We start from the raw sequence: 17,903 nt of genomic DNA, 5'->3' as shown, positions 1-17,903 counted from the left end.
CACTTGATGATATAAAGATATGTGCCAAGACTTACAAATAACTATGAACTTATATTTAGTTGCAAAGATATAGCTACTTAGTTCCAAATCCAAATGCATCTAAAAATGAAACTAATAGTCAGAACTATTCAAATATTGGGGTAATTAATTAATTAATTGAGACATGTTTCCCAGCTAACTTTTAAGATAGATTAATATGCTACTTAAAATTCTATATTAAGTTAGTAACATTATTAAAAGCAAAAATATGTACATATTTAATTGGATTCTAAATGCCATTTATCAGACATAGCTTTTTTACCTGCCTTGCCATATTGACACATCCTTGAGCCTGTTTAAGCCTAGAATTCATAARTTGCAAACCTGGCCTTAGAGTAGCAATATAGTACTCTTATGCTGAGATACCTACAAGGACTAAGGATACCCAGGTTAACAGYTGTGAGATGTTTTAAATCAGCTTTTTAAAAAAATTTTCTTACAATAACCTGGGCCCTCCTCTCTCCCTTCTGAGACTTACTGTGTCTGTAGCTACCTTTTCTTCTCTCACTTGTACATCTACTTCCATGCTTTATTCTCCTCCTGCAGCCAAACCATCCATGTTACTTCATCTACAGGCACCTGTTTAAACCTTTGCACCACTGGCACCAGAAAACTGGCTTTGGCTCCCAACAGTGTACTTCCTGCCTCCAGAGTGAGATTTTGACAAGATTGTTTTGCTCAGCCCTTATCCCAGTGCTCTGAAATTCACTGCGGGTATACAGCATTCCCCAYAAATCTCTCCACTCTTCCTCTCCAGCTGCTTCTCTTCCTGCAGTGCTGTGTCCATGTCCTGGCATCACAGTCTGTCCAAGAGGAGTGCAGCCCTGGCCCAGGGGATGCAGAGCTGTCCTGGCCCTTGGCTCTGTCTCACTGCAGAGATGGAGAGTGGTCCCTGCCAGCTCTCCAAATGACGTCACATATATGAGGGCACAACACTTGAACCATAACCTTTGGGCCTCTTCCCAAATGCTGAGAGGGCTTTTTATGTGGTTGTGTAAGAGGAGAATGCTTTTCGAGTGAGGAGAAGAGAGCAAGGAGAGACCAGAGGAGAGTGAGCCGAGACAAAGAGAAAGGCAGGAAAAAAAGAGTGAATTTTTRTGAGGTTCCTTTCACATGAATGTTTTCCTGAGAAACAAAGACCTAACTATGACAGGTTTTTATTTACTGTAATCTTGCCAAGTTTCGGCTCTTCTAGTAAGACAACTACACAGAGACATTGATTGCTAATCACTTTCACAATGACATTTACAAAAAATACTTATGTAATTGTATGAGAGAGTTCTGAATTTGTAAACAGAGATGCTTAATAAAGAGAAATACAAAAAGAAGAAAAAAGAAACCACTGTTTAACCAATTTAACACAATCAGGGAGGAAAAAACAACAGCCAAATCTTGTTCTTTATTTATATCTTCCGAGAGTGGAAATTTTGCCATTAATTACAATCAAAATGAGATCTGGCTCATCAAAATACAGCRTGTGATCAATATCCTCAGTTTGCAGAAGCTGCTCAGTACTTGTAAGGTACGGATACATAAAAATATGACCTGTGCTTTCAGAGAGCTGAGATCTGGAAGGAACAGAAAGGCACATGAACCAAATAAGGATCAAGAAAATGAGTTGCTGAGTATCAAGGCTGAAGTGCRCTAACAAGCCTGGCAGACAGAAATCATGATGAACACAGGATGCCTTTTCACATAACACTTGGCTCAAGCAAAGCATAAGTTCCTCCCTTCCACAAACATTACATTTTCTCCTAAGAACTTCATATGTCTAAAAACAAAAATGTTTTGAAAATGAAACTGTGTGTATAAGTTTGTTAGGATAAAAAGATTATTTACATAAAGCTGCACTTTATAAAAATTCAAAGAAAAACAAGCTGTAAAAACTACTCTGTGAAATGACTTTTCAAAACTGTTAAAGTAATCTCAACCTACTTTAAAATATTTTACAATAATCTTAACCTAGCATTATTTTAGAATTAATACTTTAAAAATGGTGCATAAATGAAGAAAATTAAATAAATCATAGGCCAAGATGCAAATTGATCCCTCTATAAACCTGTTGTTTGAAAAGTAAATCAAACTCAACAGTGATAAGTTCTAACAAATCAGGAATTATGGAAACAATTCATAAAAATTATCAATTTTATAAATTGCTTTCTTTCACAGCTTATATGCAACTCTCTAACTTGMCAGATGTTGGGATATTCCCTGATTAAATAATACGTGTGCCTTACTTCCAAATAGATCTTATAAACCTGGTAAGCACATCTGAGGGGTAGAGGTGGCCYTTCCTTGTGGGCTATCTGCAAAGGCTTGCGGTTTTCCTATAACTTTTGTAAGCTAAGTTCTAATGTCTTATCCTGAGTAAAATTTTTGGCTCTTATGCAGAAAAAAAGAAAAAAGTATATGTTGTATGTCTGTGTACAGTTTCTTTCTTGGTTGTGCCTTGTGAGAAATAAAAGGGGCCCCACTTTACCATTGTACAGAGGAGCAGGAAACATTCCTCCCCTCAGCCTGTGAAGCTCTCTATTCAGTACATTGCATTCCCATTTTGACAGGCTGGATTCAGGTATCYTACCAGTTCAGGAACTGCCTTAGTGTTTTTTGGTGAGGATTGGTCAGAACATGAGAACAAAAAGGTATAAAAACACTTCCCAGAAGCATTTTTCCATATTATTATTTTTCCWTTTCATAACCATATAAACACACTTCTTTTTACTAGTGCACTTTTAGAATTATTACTTATTCTTCATGTCTCCAGCTAGAGCCATTTTGCTCTGTTCTTTGATCCTTCTGATTTTATTTCTGGTGCTTATATTACTGTTTTACACTCACCTGCAGTAAATTGACTGAAATAATTCCTAGTTGCCATTTAATTTCAACTTACCATCAAGCTCATGRTGTAGTCCCATCAGTTTCTCACTACATTTACCTACATTTCTGTGGTAGAATACAGAAGAGCAGGGGAACAAAAAAATGTACACAAAACAAGTGCAAGAAAATAAGCCCAAAAACCATACTGACTCACTCGGTATTATGGAGAAAGGAAATGAGAAATTGAATRTTTAGCTACAAAGGAGACTGGTATGACAACTCAAACATGATCGTGTATGTTATTTCCACACATCCCACATCGATCTCGTCACTGTATTCATTTATTTAATTACACTACTTACATGTGAGTGACTTTGCTTAAACTGTTGAAGGAATGGGCCTCCAGACTCTGAAGTGTTTCATCTATAGAGATGTAGCTAAACACCAGCAAACAGAAAAAGAAATACATTTCAGACATGGGAAACCAAGGGTAGTGCCCATCACRCCACTTTATTTTTCATCTCATTATTTTTTTCATCCAGCTATGATGACTGCCAGACACATGAACAGGGTCTAAGGAACACACGATAAAAAACCTTTTAAGGATTTTGATTTTGACTAATGTTTTAGAGGCACCTTATATGGCAGAATGGAGTAAAACAAAACAGCACAGCAGGGCTAATAAGCAGCAAAAGCAAACATGAATGTGCCACCATTCAGCATCATATTTCTTCCCTTTTTCTCATTTAAGATCACCTTGGAGTTCTCTAAGGAGACTCTAATCCTCAGGTAAATTGGCACATTTCTCTATACTAAAGAATTTTAAGAAGGAAGGAAAGAAAGAAAGAAAGATGAACACTGTAACAATCATTGCAATTTCTCTAGAAAGAGACCGGTCATCAGGACACCCAGTGATTCGATATTGCTAAGTGAAAATGTGCGCTAAAACATGAATTTAGAGAGAAACTCTAGCCATACAATGAGTGTCATAAAGAATGTAAGAAGTAATGTGGGTCAGAAAGAAAACCAGACAGCAAGAAATATTTATTTGCACTCAGTTCAGACTGATGATAATGCTGAAATTYCTATCAAAGACTTTGAAATTGAATAAAGTTGCAATACAACTAGAGCTGATTGTAAGTATTGCTCTTTAGGTTGAATTATCTGATTCTTTCTTTCAAAATATCTCTTAGCTTCAAAATTTATTAATACTGGGATAGCATTTAGGTGATCTATTAYTGTATTTTATTTTCTAATATTTTATGCCATATTTCTAATCTGTATATATTTCCTTAAAAATTATTTCCTTGTATGTTTTTATAATTATGGGTAAAATATTTTAGTACTACCTTTTGACACTCTTAATCAAAATTGATTAATGCAGTTTTTAATATTTTGCATGATTACACATATATACCCTACGCAACTCAATAATTATTTTAAATGCACAAAATYAAATTGACTAGATAAGTCCCAGACATCAATTTTAGATGTGAAAAAAAAATATAATAAAGAGGATCACATGCAAAGCATCATCCTAAGCCAGGAAAAAAGTTCCTTATCTCTGACCTTAAAAATACTGAATGTGTCCCCTAGTCAGTAGAAAACACCAGGTGAAACCCATCTAWAAAGATTTAATGTATTTTTTCTTGCATTTGAATATCCTATAAAACTTTTTTGTAATCAGTGATGCATTTCTGACAGGAATTAGTTTTGCAGTTAAACACACAATTAAAATGCTTTTTCCTTCATTCCTGTGGAAAAGAAGCAGGGGAAAAATCTACTTCTGGCTATCAAGAGTACATTCATTTAAAAGAAATTGTAGCTAAATTTTTTGTTTAAACAAGGTTCATAAAGAGGACAAATAAATTTTCTCTTCAGTACAGAGGAAAAAAGTGTTTATTTGTGGAAATCATATAGTAGAAACCATATAGCAAAATGAACTGCTGTATTTGGAACAGTAAACACAGTCTATATTTCTCTATTGAAACTTCAGAACATTTTCTAGATGAATTTGCAAAGCCAGAAATGATCTGGTAATTTTCATTGCTGACAGAAATTATGGACTCAGAGAGGCAAATGACACATGTGGTATGTTAGAGRCCAAGACATACACATAAAAGTTGGAGTTAAAATACAGGTACTGGTTCCTTAACCTGAAGTTTATATCAAGAAGGTGGGAGTGCATGTTTTGTGGTAGCAGTAATGCTATAAGAAATATCCAGATAGGCACTGACACTATCCAAATTTAACCCACCAATTGGAGTTTTTGGAGCCAAAGAAGAGCTGACACTCTTCTRTATTAAATCAAACTCTGTTCTAAACTAAGTTTATCCTTTTTATGTATGACATATATATCATATGAGGGATGTTCCCCCCTCTCAAAAAGAAAAAGAAATAAAACCAAACAAACAACATACCATCTATCTGATTAAACTGAGATGGTAAATGAGGCTGCAAATATTCAAAACCCATTATTTATAAGGATTTTAGAAAGTCTTTATTTCAACATGTCTAGATGAAACRATAGAGTATAAAATTGGACCATGTTCTTCCAAAGTCCTTTTTCATGAACTCTTAAATGGTATTCCTCACTATTCAAAGCTCATATAGACTTTAGTAATAAAAAGCTGAACAAGAAAAAGGTGAACCTCTTACTGAATGAGGTGCTTCATTTAGTTAACAGTGGTGACAGATAAATTAGAGCACAAGACTGATAAAGTGCTAAGCATTCTGGTTGGATTGTATAAGCAGATAGTGGACTGAGGTCCCTTCTAAATTACACAGCTCTAATTCTAAGTAGTGAATTATGAGATGGCAGAGAAATTCACTGCATCAAATTCATGCACAGGATCACAGACTATGGGCCAGCAACAAAGAACAAGMAAATGTGGGACAACTTTTTGTCAAGACTGCTGACATCCATGAGCAGTACAGTGCAAGGACAGCTATTGAGAGATTCATTCAGCACAGGTAGCTCAGTTTGCAGCTGCAGTGGGAGCTGCACGTTGGGCTCTGGCTGGGAGGAGCCCGGGGCAAGGGACCATGAACTGCCGACTTTTGCAAAACAAAGTGCCTGGGGACCTGTGGCAGAGCCAGGTGTCCCAACACTCAGAGGCACAGCAGGAGTCAATGACCCCAGATGYTGGAGTACTGAAATTGTGAGGGTGTAAAAGCCCAGAGATTCCTTTGTTAGGGATCCCTCATTGGAGGAACCAAACTCGGGCTGTTATTTTTTTTTAGTTATTGAACCAAGATGAAACTACTGAAAGATCTGAACATCTGAGACTCTGCAATGGGAAATGTGGGATTGAGCTGGTAATGGCGTGAGTGTAGCTGTCAGAGTGGTTCTGGGATGGTCAGACAGGCAAGTTTCCTTAACACAGCACCTTCAGTGGGACAGATGTTGATGTGAGGCAAATAGGTGGAGGCTGCTGGTTCTGCTTTTGTGCAAGTGACACAATGGAACTCTCACATCACACAAAGATTAATGTTTTGGTGAAAGTCCATCTCTAGTCTAGAAATTGTCTCCAATGAGATGTGTTGCAAATGAGCTTGAAAAAACAGTTTTGCCAGGACCAACAATTGAATATGTTAATCTGTTACGAGTGAAACTATTTGCTGTAATTTGCAAACTAAAAAAAGTTTTATAGCTTTTTTTATCACATTGACTTCAATAAAGGAAGAGCAGTCTTGTCCACAAATGCTTAGAATGACTTCTTATAGCTGGTTCAGGTTCTAAACGAAAGAATTATTACCTGCATTTTAACATGTAAGCAGTGAGGAAGCAAAGGTACACGGATTTTAATTTAATAAGTTTTTATACACAAARACAGACTTTTGGAGAAGGAGTGTGATTTTTAATAAAATCTTAGAAGAATAATATCAGAAACAGAACGCAACTTACATCCTAGAGATGTTGGGGAGATTGGAAAAAGCATCTCTTGGAATTGTTCTTAGATGAGTCTCCATAAACCTCCTAGAGAAAAAAAAAGGTTTGGCAGTTAATATCCTTTGTTAAGTAAAACTTAACATTAAAAATTCCTTCACAGCTTCAGCTCTGCTTCAGTATATTTTTTCCTATCTTCCKTTTTCCCAGGTTTTTCCTTTTTGCCATCTTTGCCTCATTTCTATTCCTGTCTCATTGTACGGCATGCTTTGTTTGGTGTGCTCCCTCAGTCTGAATTACAGCTTTCTGCATAATTTCTCCCAAGAACTCAGCAGTCGGTGGTGATGATGGACCTTCCAAAGCTCCAGAGCACGTTCAACAAAATATATTCGCCCATTGACGCAATGAAATGTTAAGAGAATAAGCATCCTTTAATAATTTCAGGCTCCTGARGAGATCCCATCCCTCATTCTAAGCRAGAAATTCARGTATATCAGCCAAAATTGAATTATAGCAATTGTATATTGGCTCCACAAAATTCTCCATTTTCTTTCTAATAAATACAACATTCTTCCTCCCTAAACCTCTGATGCAGGCGTGTCATRTACCTTACCCATCTGCAGGAGATTTCAGAAAAAACAGGCAATATTTAAGGGAGATTCTTATCAACAGGTAAGCTCTTAACAGAATGAATTTCCACCAGACTCACTCCTCCAAAAAATAAAGGAGGAAATGCTTTGGAAAAACAGCCTATGGTAGCTGTTCAACTTAAAACCTCTCATTGTTAATCTCTGGTTTTCCAGAACAGTTTGGGAATACACTTATATCATTTCTAATCAATGAATAGTCTGAAGAATAATCAAGAACAAATTATAAACCTTTCCCCTTGCTTCTGTTTAACTACAATAGAAAAGAAATTAAAAATGAGGATGATTTCCTAATTCATTTCTAGAAAATGAAGAATTTAAACACTATCCTAAGTTTCTTCTTGACCTCCTGCTCTTATGTCAAATAATTATCCCACTTCATGAATGAATGGAGTTAGACCCACCATTCATGACCTGCATGAAGACAGCTCACATTAATCTTGAAATCTCCTATAAATCTTGAAATTTATCCATACTGTCAGAAAAGCTTAGAAATTCTGGACAATATTTATGAATCAATTATATCAAATTGTATTATGAAATGACTTTGCATTTATAAATTTCCAGACAAGACTTCTTATATATAAAAAATAGGTATATAAAGAATATACCCTTAWAGGTTATGTTTTGACTGAGTGGTTGGTAAATTTGTTATATGAGCTCAAAGTGGAAGTACTATATCTCTTCTTCCCTCTCCTTGCTATTGTTGAAAGTTATACCAACATTCTGGAGTTATGAAAAAGCTCCATATAGGTTACAGGATGTGTTTTTAAATTGACTTAAAAAGAAAAGAGAGATGATTAAGTAGAGGCAGGAGAAAAGAAATAGCTCATTTTACAGCAAAAACTTAGTTGTGTGGAGAAGCAATACCAGAGATTGTCAGCAAAGCTAAAAGGCTCCAAGCTCATGTAACACACCTACTACTAAAACAACACACTAAACACTAGCATGCAGCAGATATTGACAAAYTGGTATTTATTAACAATGTAAATTCAGCTCAACTACTTGCTGTCTTAAGAGATGGCTGACTGAGTTCAAAGTCTTAATGATTAAGCAGATCATAAAATGAAGTTAATTACAACAGGCCTGGGGCCAGGGCCAAACTTTTAAGCCAGATTTTGTGTACTAGCACCTGCAAAGCTCCAGTGCTGTTTGAGCATTAAAATTCTGCGAGCTGATAGATTTCTGCTAATTTGAAGCCAYCTCCTAAGGCAATCTAAAACTTGCAGAGAAAAATCAGTGCTTCAGTCCCTGTTTGCCAGGTGTGAGTCTGTGCATGATTATTGTTTGGAAATCATGAGGCACCACTGTCRGGTAGAAGTCTGTGGGATGGACAGTAATTCTGAGTGGGAAGAAGACAGGCAGAGAAAATTCCCAACCAGCAAAGTCTATGATGAACCAAAAATGAGGGTAATTTATATAGACTAGCTCTAGTTGAGCCTACTCAAACTGCATATAAAGATCACAGCCTTACCATCTGTGTTAATACACTTCTAGGTTTCTAGGTTTTTATATCCAAWTAAATCCAACAGAAACAAAAATATGTGCTTTTAAATTATTCTGAAATAAATGCATTGGAGTCTTTCAGTGATGTGCAAATAGCTATAAAAAGGCATTTCACCATGTGAAATGCATGCTGAGCTTACCAGAAGATGATTACCACCTAGTGTCTAATGTTAGTATTGCCAATGGTCATTGGTCATCCTTCCCGCTCTCTTTGTATTTTTTTCCATTTCTAAGTATTTTTTTCCACTTCTACTCCAAATGACGATACCAGTGCTCTACCAGGTATTCAAGGTACAGGCAAACCCTACATTTATACAGCGGMAAAAGTCTGTTATCTGTTTCTTAACCAGTATTTTCTAATATTAGATTTAGGTTTTGGCTTTGTAGTTGTTTGTTTTGAGTGGGTTTGTGGGCTTTTTTTTACTCTTTCTATACACCGAATCCAGAACTAATGCCAAGATCTAACATAATGTGAAGATCTCTCCCTCATGAAATTATGAGCTCAGACCCTGACATTTTTTAATATGTATTTAATAAGTCTTTGTATGGTTCTCCCACTGAACCTTATCTTTTCCTCTATGAACACCAGCCTTCATTTACCATTTTGTTTCCCAGCCTGTGAAAAATTCTGAAATTCTTCATAGTCAGTTCTCAGCACTACTACCTTAGTAACTTCCTTCCATGAGTAAACTTTGTCACTTTACTGTTCATCTCCTTTTTGCAAGTAATTTATAAGCATATATTAAACATTCTAAGGTGTTAACCAGATGCCTCTGGRACTTCATTTATTCTTGTCCCTTGTTTCCTATTTGTAAGATGAACAATAATAAAAATAATAATAAAAATTAATRACTAATAATTTTTGAGAGCCTTTTCCAGATTGCTACAAGCTTGGAAATGAACCAGACTTTTTTTTTTTCCCCTAACAAAGAACTAAATTTTCACTGTATATGGAAGTGCCTCCCTCAGGAAGAGGTAACTGCATTAACTTATATTTAATATGAAAAAATCTCACGCAAAGCTATTTCTTAAGGAAGATCTAAATAAAGATACAAACAAACATATGCAGAATGTGCTCTCTTTGATCAGCCTCAAAGCTTAAATCTATTTACTTGTATATTAACAGACTTACCACAGTACTGCAGTACCATGTCTGCTACCTTAGGTTCTCTAAGATTCAAAACCCAAAAWGCTGTACAGTCTGAAATACCAGCTGGTACTCCATTGCTTTTGTTACTCTTAATAAAAATGCCCTGGATGCTGACCAGATTTCTGTACCAGCATTTATTAGTTTCCCTCACCCTTCACCGAGGATTTTACACAATCTGATAGGGAGAAAAAGAGGCTTTCAAAGCTGGACACTGAATTTTTAGTACTAATCTGGAACCTTTTAAAAGAGGCTACAAATTGAATATCCATTTGCATATGAGATGCACTTCTCATAGTGCCTTTATTTAACTTGTCATCACCACAAACCAACACCAAATTATTCCTTACATTCCTTATACAGGAAAATAATCAAGAAAATTACATTCAGTATTTCCTTCCTTGTCTATATATCTGCTCTTCRTGGACCAAAACCCTGTAACTGTGGCATTGTAGGAGGACAGGACACAGGTAATTCTTGCCTCCAACTGTAATGTAGGACTGCAGACAGATATAGACAAACACAAGCAACTGTAAGGCAGTAGAAAGCTATATATTTACATATATAATACATGCCCATTCCTGGAATAGGTTGGCTTTCTTTTCCCTAGACAGCCAGAGCTTTGTCATTGTAATTTATAAATGAAAGTTATTCAAGCAAAGTGAATATGAAACCAGAATTACTGTTCGCATGTGTTTTCAGTAGAAATTCAAGCACTCTTGAAGTAACTACCTGTGTCCTTTATGTGCCTTTTATATAAAAAAATAAGTTTCAGGGATCTTTCTGAATTTTAAAGTGTCTCTGTTTCTATAAAGGCCTTTGAGGCTTTTAAARCTTCTTTCCTCTCTGTCACATATGACCACAGACTTTCTTTGTCTCACAAAACCAGATGTTGTTTTTTTTGTTCAAATGGAATAGAAAGAAATTTCTTAATTTACATTTTAAATGAAAAAAATACTATGAACTAAAGCATGCCATACTATAATCTCTGCTCAGCTAGTCAGGTTCCAATCAAATTCCTTCTTTATTCCCAAAGAAACATAAAAAATTTCTTTTAAGGACATGGTTCAAGTGGTAATGTAAATAGGCCCCACTGAAACATTTTCAGTCTGGGAGAATGGCCTCTGTTCAATCCATATGTCTAACTCATGCAAAAATCAGGAAAATGAACCAAAAAAAAAAAAAGGAAAAAAGTAAAAATATGTAAATATCAAGAAGTTTTAAGAAGAAAAAGATGACACCATTTTGGTGGAAAGGGTAAAGATTCTTCTCTTTTCTTCCTGACAGCCAGAAAAAAAAAAAAAGATAATGCTGTTTCTTAGACYTGGGATTTTGCAGTGAGTATAGATACACATTTTCAGAATTATATTAGAACCAAACCTTTCCTTTTCAGCTTTATGAATTTCAAAATTGTCATGAGGACTGGCTTAGACTCAGCCAAATGCATGTGGATCTTGGGACTTGACAGAATATTGTATTAGAGATAGTTTCTGAGGAGGACAGATAATTTTTCTTTTGGAACTTAATTTACCCACAAACAGGAATAGAATTATTTTTCTAATAGCTACATTAAGATCTAGACTTCTGATTTTTACCTTTATTCACTCTCCTGTGACAGAGTTTTCCCTTTTCCTAACTTGCATCAGTCCTTGTGGAGGAAGGAAGAGGAATTTTACCTGTCAAAAGGATTCTGCAGGAAAATTGTATTTAATATATTCCTAGTTTATGTTACCATTTTTGGAAACCCACTAATTAAATGGGTAAGAAGAAAACTGACTTCTTTTACCATGYCCCACATGCTGCTCACTCACTCCCCCCAAGTGGGATGGGGGAAGAGAATCACAAGAATAAAAGTGAGAAAACTTGTGAGTTGAGATAAAGATGGTATCTGTGCTGGCTGTGTTCCCTCCCAGCTCCTGGTGCACCCCCAGCTTGGTGGGGTGGTGTGAGAAGCAGAAAAGACTGTGACTCTAAGCACTGCTCAGCAATAACTAATATATCCCTGAATCACCAACACTTTTTCCAGCACAAACCCAAAACATAGCACCATACCTGTTAGTATGAAGAAAATTAATAATTTCAGCCAAAATCAGGCCACGTTTTTGCAACTTTTTCTTTCATTTGCTCCCAGGCCTCTTAAGTCCTTTCCCTGGCAGCACAGGTTGAGGAAATGGAGCATTGCCTGCTTTAGATGATAGACTAAAGAAGCACTGAAGTGTACCAGACATACAGCCCTCTATGGGACCAGACAGGTTGCACCTAAGGGCAGTGTGGAAGCTGGCTGATACCTTTCTGAGGCTACCCTTATCCTCTTTRAAAGATCATTATGATCAAGGCAGGCTATGTCAGTAAAAGAAAAGCAGCTTGTACATCTTCTAGTGAGGCAAAAGGAGTATATGAGGAAACACAGGCTAGCAGCTGCTATGTACTTATTTTTGTACGCAGGTAATTTTGTACATTTGAATGTCCATTTGCAGATGCTATGTACACGACCAGAGGCAAACCAAATTCCTTTCTTTTCATTTACACTTCTATCTTAATCATTCTGAACATTCAGTTTGACTTTTTGACCTCTGCTGAGCACCTGGCAGCAATTATAGGCACTCAGTGGTTCTATGATTAAACACAATAACAGAACAGGCAATTACAGCCTGTTCTTAMGCTATTTCCCTGTAGGAAGTGAACCTCTTCAGACTGCTCTTTTCTGAAATTTTATGATCCTGTTTGAACTTTCTTTGCAGCCATTTATAGACTTTTAGCTCAGTATTTCAGAAACATACTTCTTCTCTATTGTATTCAGAGCACCTTTTATTGCAGGCCCTTACAAACATTTAAAGTTCAGGGTAAAAAAAATGTAAGAGTACTGGTTTTAGGTCAAAATCAAAATTTAKTTCAAAAGTAATGAAATAGGCATGTCTGTGATCACAATAAAAGGAAATATATGAGGCTGTAGTCTTTTAATATGGCACCTGGGTGAAGTCCTGGGCGACTGGAAAGAGGGAAGCATTGTACCCATCTTTTAAAAGGGTAGACAGGGGGACCCTAGGAATTATTGACCTGCCAATCTCATGTCTGTGCATGGGAAGATCCTCCCAGAAGCTATGCTGAGGCACATGGAAAACAKGGAGGTGATTTGGGACAGCCAGCACAGCTTCATCAAGGGTCAGTCCTGTCTGACCAAGCTGGTGGCCTTCTCTGATGCAGTGATGACATCAGGGGACAAGGGAAGGGTTATGGATGTCATTTATCTGGACTTCAGTAAAGCCTTGGACGTGGTGCCCCACAACATCCTTCTCTCTAAATTGGAAAGAGATGGATTTTGATGGGTGGACTGTTAGATAGATAAGAAATTAGCTGAATGGTCACAAATCAGCTCAGAGTCCAGATGGAGAACAGTGAAAAGTGTTTTGCCCAGTAGTGGGCAAATACACAAGTTTTGTGCCCAGTAGAGAATCATATTTTCATCAATTATATAAACAGCTGGGTCAAGTGGGCCTTTAGCAAACTAGATGATGACACCAAGCWTAGTGGTGCAGTTGACACACCTGAAGGATGGGATGGCATCTAGAGGGACCTGGACAAGCTCAAYTAATAGGCCCATGGGAATCTCATGTGGTTTAACAAGACCAAGCACAAGGTGCTGCACCTGGGTCAGGGCAAGCCCTGTTATCAACACAGGCTGGKCAGGAACAGATCAAGAGCAGCCCTGCCCAGAAGGACTTGGAGGTGCAGGTGGGTGAGAGACTGGACWTGCACCATGTGCACTCAGAGCCCAGAGAGCCAACTTTATCCTGGGCTGCATCAAAAGCAGCAGGGCCAGGGAGGGAATTCTGCATCTCTCCTCTGATCACGTGAGACCCCACCTGGCGTACTGCATCCAGCTCTGGAGTACTAAGCACAGAAAAGATGTGGATCCGCTGGAGTGGGTTCAGTGAGGAGCCATGAAGATGATCAGAGAGCTGGAGCACCTCTTCATGAGGAAATGTTGAGAAAGCTGGGCTTTTTCAGCCTGCAGAAGAGAAGGCTCCAGAAAGACTTTATTGCAGCCTTCCAGTATGTACTTAAAGAGGGCTTCTAAAAGAGATGGGGACACACTTTTTAGTAGGGCCTGTTGCAATAGGGCAGGGAATTATGATTTTAAACCAAAAGATGGTCCATTCAGACTTGATATAAGGAAGACATTTTTACAATGAATATGGTGAAACCCAGGCACAAGTTGGTCATAAAGGTGGTAGATAAGCCACCCCTTGAAGCATTTAAGGTCAGGCTGGATGTACTGTGACCAATCTGATCTGGTTGAAGATGTTCCTGCTCTTTGCAGAGGTGGTTGGACAAGATGACATTTAAAGGTGTCTTCCAACCCAAACTGTTCTCTTACYATGCTAAGTAATAGTATTAGGTTTCATTTCTATTACACTTACTGGCACTTCAGCCTCTATAATTAAGTATCTCCATATTTGTGAGGAAAAAATAGCTCAACCTTCTTGTGTGGTATGAATCAAGCTTTCTTCATAAAGAGAGCCATTTAAAAGGCCAGTTTCTTTCGATTCAGACAGATCACACTCACTGACTTGAGTTCAAAAGAGAATTTGTTTTATTTTAGTATGCGTAAGCAGCTCATTGCCTACATTGAGGCTTAAATTGTAATGTTTATTGTAGATGCTCTTGCTGTTTCAAGTTGAGCCCATAGCGTTGCATTTTGCAAAATCTTCAGTATCATTGTTTCCCATTGACTTGGGTAAGGCATCAGGGCACTGGCTGGATTGCACAATCTTGAACAGAATAGAATAGAAGCTATTGACATAAAATGAATGACCTTTTGCAGATGGATCACTTCTCATTTTTGAGCAAAGCAAGGCACTTTTTCTACTCACTAAATTTTAGCTACCATGGAGTAGGCAGTGAGCTGCTATACTATTCACAACTTCACAATATATACTGTTAATTTTTTTGAGACTTTTTAATGTGTATTCTGCGAACACAAGGATATGTAAGGGCTAAGTCCAGCAGAACATTAAAGCATGTTTAAAACTGAGGAACTGAGATTGTATCTCATTTTTCTTATTCTTTGGAAGATTAGCATTTCACTGTAGTGTCTATGAACTGCATTGGGGAAGGTTCAAGTCATAGACTGTGATGAAGGCAGATTATTTGGGCATTTTTTAAAACACTTCCTAAGACAGTCCAGTTTTCAAAACATAATCACATTTTTTAACTGTTTTGAGGTTCTGTAAACCCATGTTAAGGAAAACAAAACATAGATTGATTTTGCAAATATACAAACAGTCTGTATGAGTCAGATAAATGAAAAATTGCCCTCTTAACTGATATTAGGAGAAAACACAGTATGATCARTTTTAGGCAAAATACTCTGTAAATTATTCCTTAGTAGTCACAGAGTTGGGGGTTTTTTTGTAAGATTTAAGTTTTTTCTTTCCTTTTACAGATATAGCAATAAACTCTGTTTCTCAAATCAAGAGAAGGCAGTTGTAAGCTTCTGAAGTGTAATGGGTTGGAAATTTTATGTCAAAAGAAAACACAGTAATGAAAGCCAACTACAGCAGCAATTCAAGATTCAGTGTAGTGTAACACTTACAAAATCAGTCTTAAACCACAGTTGAAATTAACTTCAAAAAATGGAATTTTTGAACTCTGGTATAAACCACTCTTTTGCAACTATAATGATCAAAATGCATCACCTTCTCAAGCAAAGAAACGATACAAACGAATTTCTACTGCCTTATCACCAGTGTCTTCTGTAAAAATATATGATATATTAAGGTTAATCTCTTCACAACATCTACAAAAAAACTACTTGCAGTCCTGCTGCTTTCTATTGAGCAAACTATGTGTGCAGTTAAAAATGCTGAAGTAATGCTTGTTTCTACTAGGAATGGCAATGGCTTTTTGTTTTGTGTTTGTACAGCTCCCAGTACTTGATGGGTTTCTGTGCCATGACAGGAAATTTAAATGTTCCAAATGTACAAGAATTGCTACTGATACAATGACTGTTAAGGAGAGAAAAAAATACATTGTATTCAATGTTCACAAGATATTATTTTGGTCTGTATAGTAGTTTCTCTGTTGTCTTACTGTCCCTCATTCCTGCTCTTCATCTGCTCATTTTGAATTGGCTTCTGTGTGTACAGTAAAGCATTGCAGAGTTTGTAAATAACTTCAAGAACCCTTACAGCAGTTCTTCAACTTACCATTATGATCAAATCCTTTCACTGCAACATTTCACTTTAACTGAGATGACAATTCTAATTTTTTGACCTAGTGTGTTGGACCTACTGTATGTCAAATGCAAGACTTTCGTATGTTAACAGCAGGATTATAGAAGCAATACCATGCCTTTCTAAGCAAAATATGTATGTCAATATATCAATGAGTATCAGATTTGACATGAAAGTGTAACTTTTTTGTAAAATACAGTATTTGGGAAACCTTTTATGTGGCAGCCTGTACACAGAATTATTTAAATCATTAACTGAAAGACAACTGATAAAATGATTTAATGGATTTGATAAGTATTATAGTGTTTGGTAGAAAATTAATTATTTTAAGAAGGTTTAAATCTTTTTGTCTTCAGAAACAGTCAAATACTTTTACAAATAAAAACAAYGCAATATTTTTTTGAAAATTAACTAATTGCAACTAAAACATTATTTCAAGAAGTGTAACCATTCTATATTACCTCCAGCATATACAGAATATATGGTTCTTTTCCTCCAGGCAGCTTTCCAGCCACTCTTCTCTCACCCTGAATGGAGTTTTCATGACCCGTATCCAAATCCTTCTGTAGAGCCTTCCTACTCTTCAGCAGATCAAYGCTCCCACTCAGCCTGGTGTTGACTGCAAACATTCTGAGGGTGTGCTCGATTCCCTTGTCCAGATCATCGAAAGAGATATTGAACAGGACTGAACACTGAACTCTGGGGAACACCACTGGTGACCAGCTGCCAGCTGGATGTAATTCCATTCACCACYGCTCTCTGGGCCTGGCCATCCCATCCTATGAGCATCATTGACCCAGCAAACACTACACCCTATCCAATCAGAACGATTCCTTTCTGTTTTTCAGAGTCTTTCAAAGAAGACAGACCAACAAGCATTTAGTTCCMAAGGTATTCCTTACAGCATTTTTAAAAAGAATTAAGCTACACTTGTGACCTTCCATTCTTTTGTCACTATGGCCAAATTAAACAGTAAGTTACATACTGCATTAGGCAATGCAGCAATTTTTTGCCTTTGGAACTAACRTAAGTATTACCTGGCTCAGGGAATTTAAATCTACTCAATTTTTTCAGTTTGTTTCAAACAAAATTCATGCTGACACTGTAATTTGATAGAAGTGTTTCAGTCTTACCATTTGATATATTTTAAATGCTATATTTTACATTAATATACTGGATTTTTATATTATAAGTTTCTCTTCAGAATACTTTTTTGTTGTATTACTTCAGGCTTCCAAAGATTTCCCTCTTTGGGCTTGACTTCCATTTTCTGAAGGATATTCTAATAGCTTCCTTTCATTGTCTAACCATGTCAGTGTTTTTCATGTTCTTTTAGGCTCTCAGTACGTCAGCATTAAAATAGGGATAATAATTATGTGCTTATGTTGCAGGGTTGTTTATGAAGATGCATTTATGAGGCTCCTTACTTAATTCTGAAGTAATGTGGTCTATAAAAAGATAACAATTAGAATTACATGAAGTTATAATATCTCTGAATTTCAGACAATTCTTTGTTTCCATATGTCCTTTATTAAAAGCTAACAAGAGCGTGGGGAACTAAACAGACCAGCTGATTTATTACATCTTAGCCTGGTCTCCACATGCTCACCCATGCCAACATA

The 17,903-nt window shown here is 36.7% G+C and overlaps 1 protein-coding gene across 3 annotated transcripts in view; it reads right to left on the bottom strand.

Moving 5' to 3' along the window:
* The window catches only part of TSHR (thyroid stimulating hormone receptor), a 45,145-nt gene that overhangs the window by 23,502 nt on the left and 3,740 nt on the right, over window positions 1-17,903 (bottom strand). For 2 of the 3 annotated variants that reach the window (XM_057381410.1, XM_057381488.1), the window contains exons 2-3: window positions 6,764-6,835; window positions 3,219-3,293 (exon numbers count right to left, since the gene is read on the bottom strand). In XM_057381410.1, coding sequence (XP_057237393.1) covers window positions 3,219-3,293; window positions 6,764-6,835 — 147 coding nt within the window. Of the gene's footprint in view, window positions 1-3,218; window positions 3,294-6,763; window positions 6,836-13,908; window positions 14,010-17,903 lie in introns of those variants that run through there. The other variant, XM_057381573.1, reaches the window with a different exon arrangement.

This window comes from Malurus melanocephalus, unplaced genomic scaffold, assembly GCF_030028575.1.
Source record: "Malurus melanocephalus ecotype Western Australia unplaced genomic scaffold, MMel_1.1 scaffold_0, whole genome shotgun sequence".
Lineage (NCBI taxonomy): Eukaryota > Metazoa > Chordata > Aves > Passeriformes > Maluridae > Malurus > Malurus melanocephalus.
The sequence above is the reverse complement of the archived record's forward strand: the minus strand, read 5'-3'. Positions and strand labels throughout refer to the sequence as shown.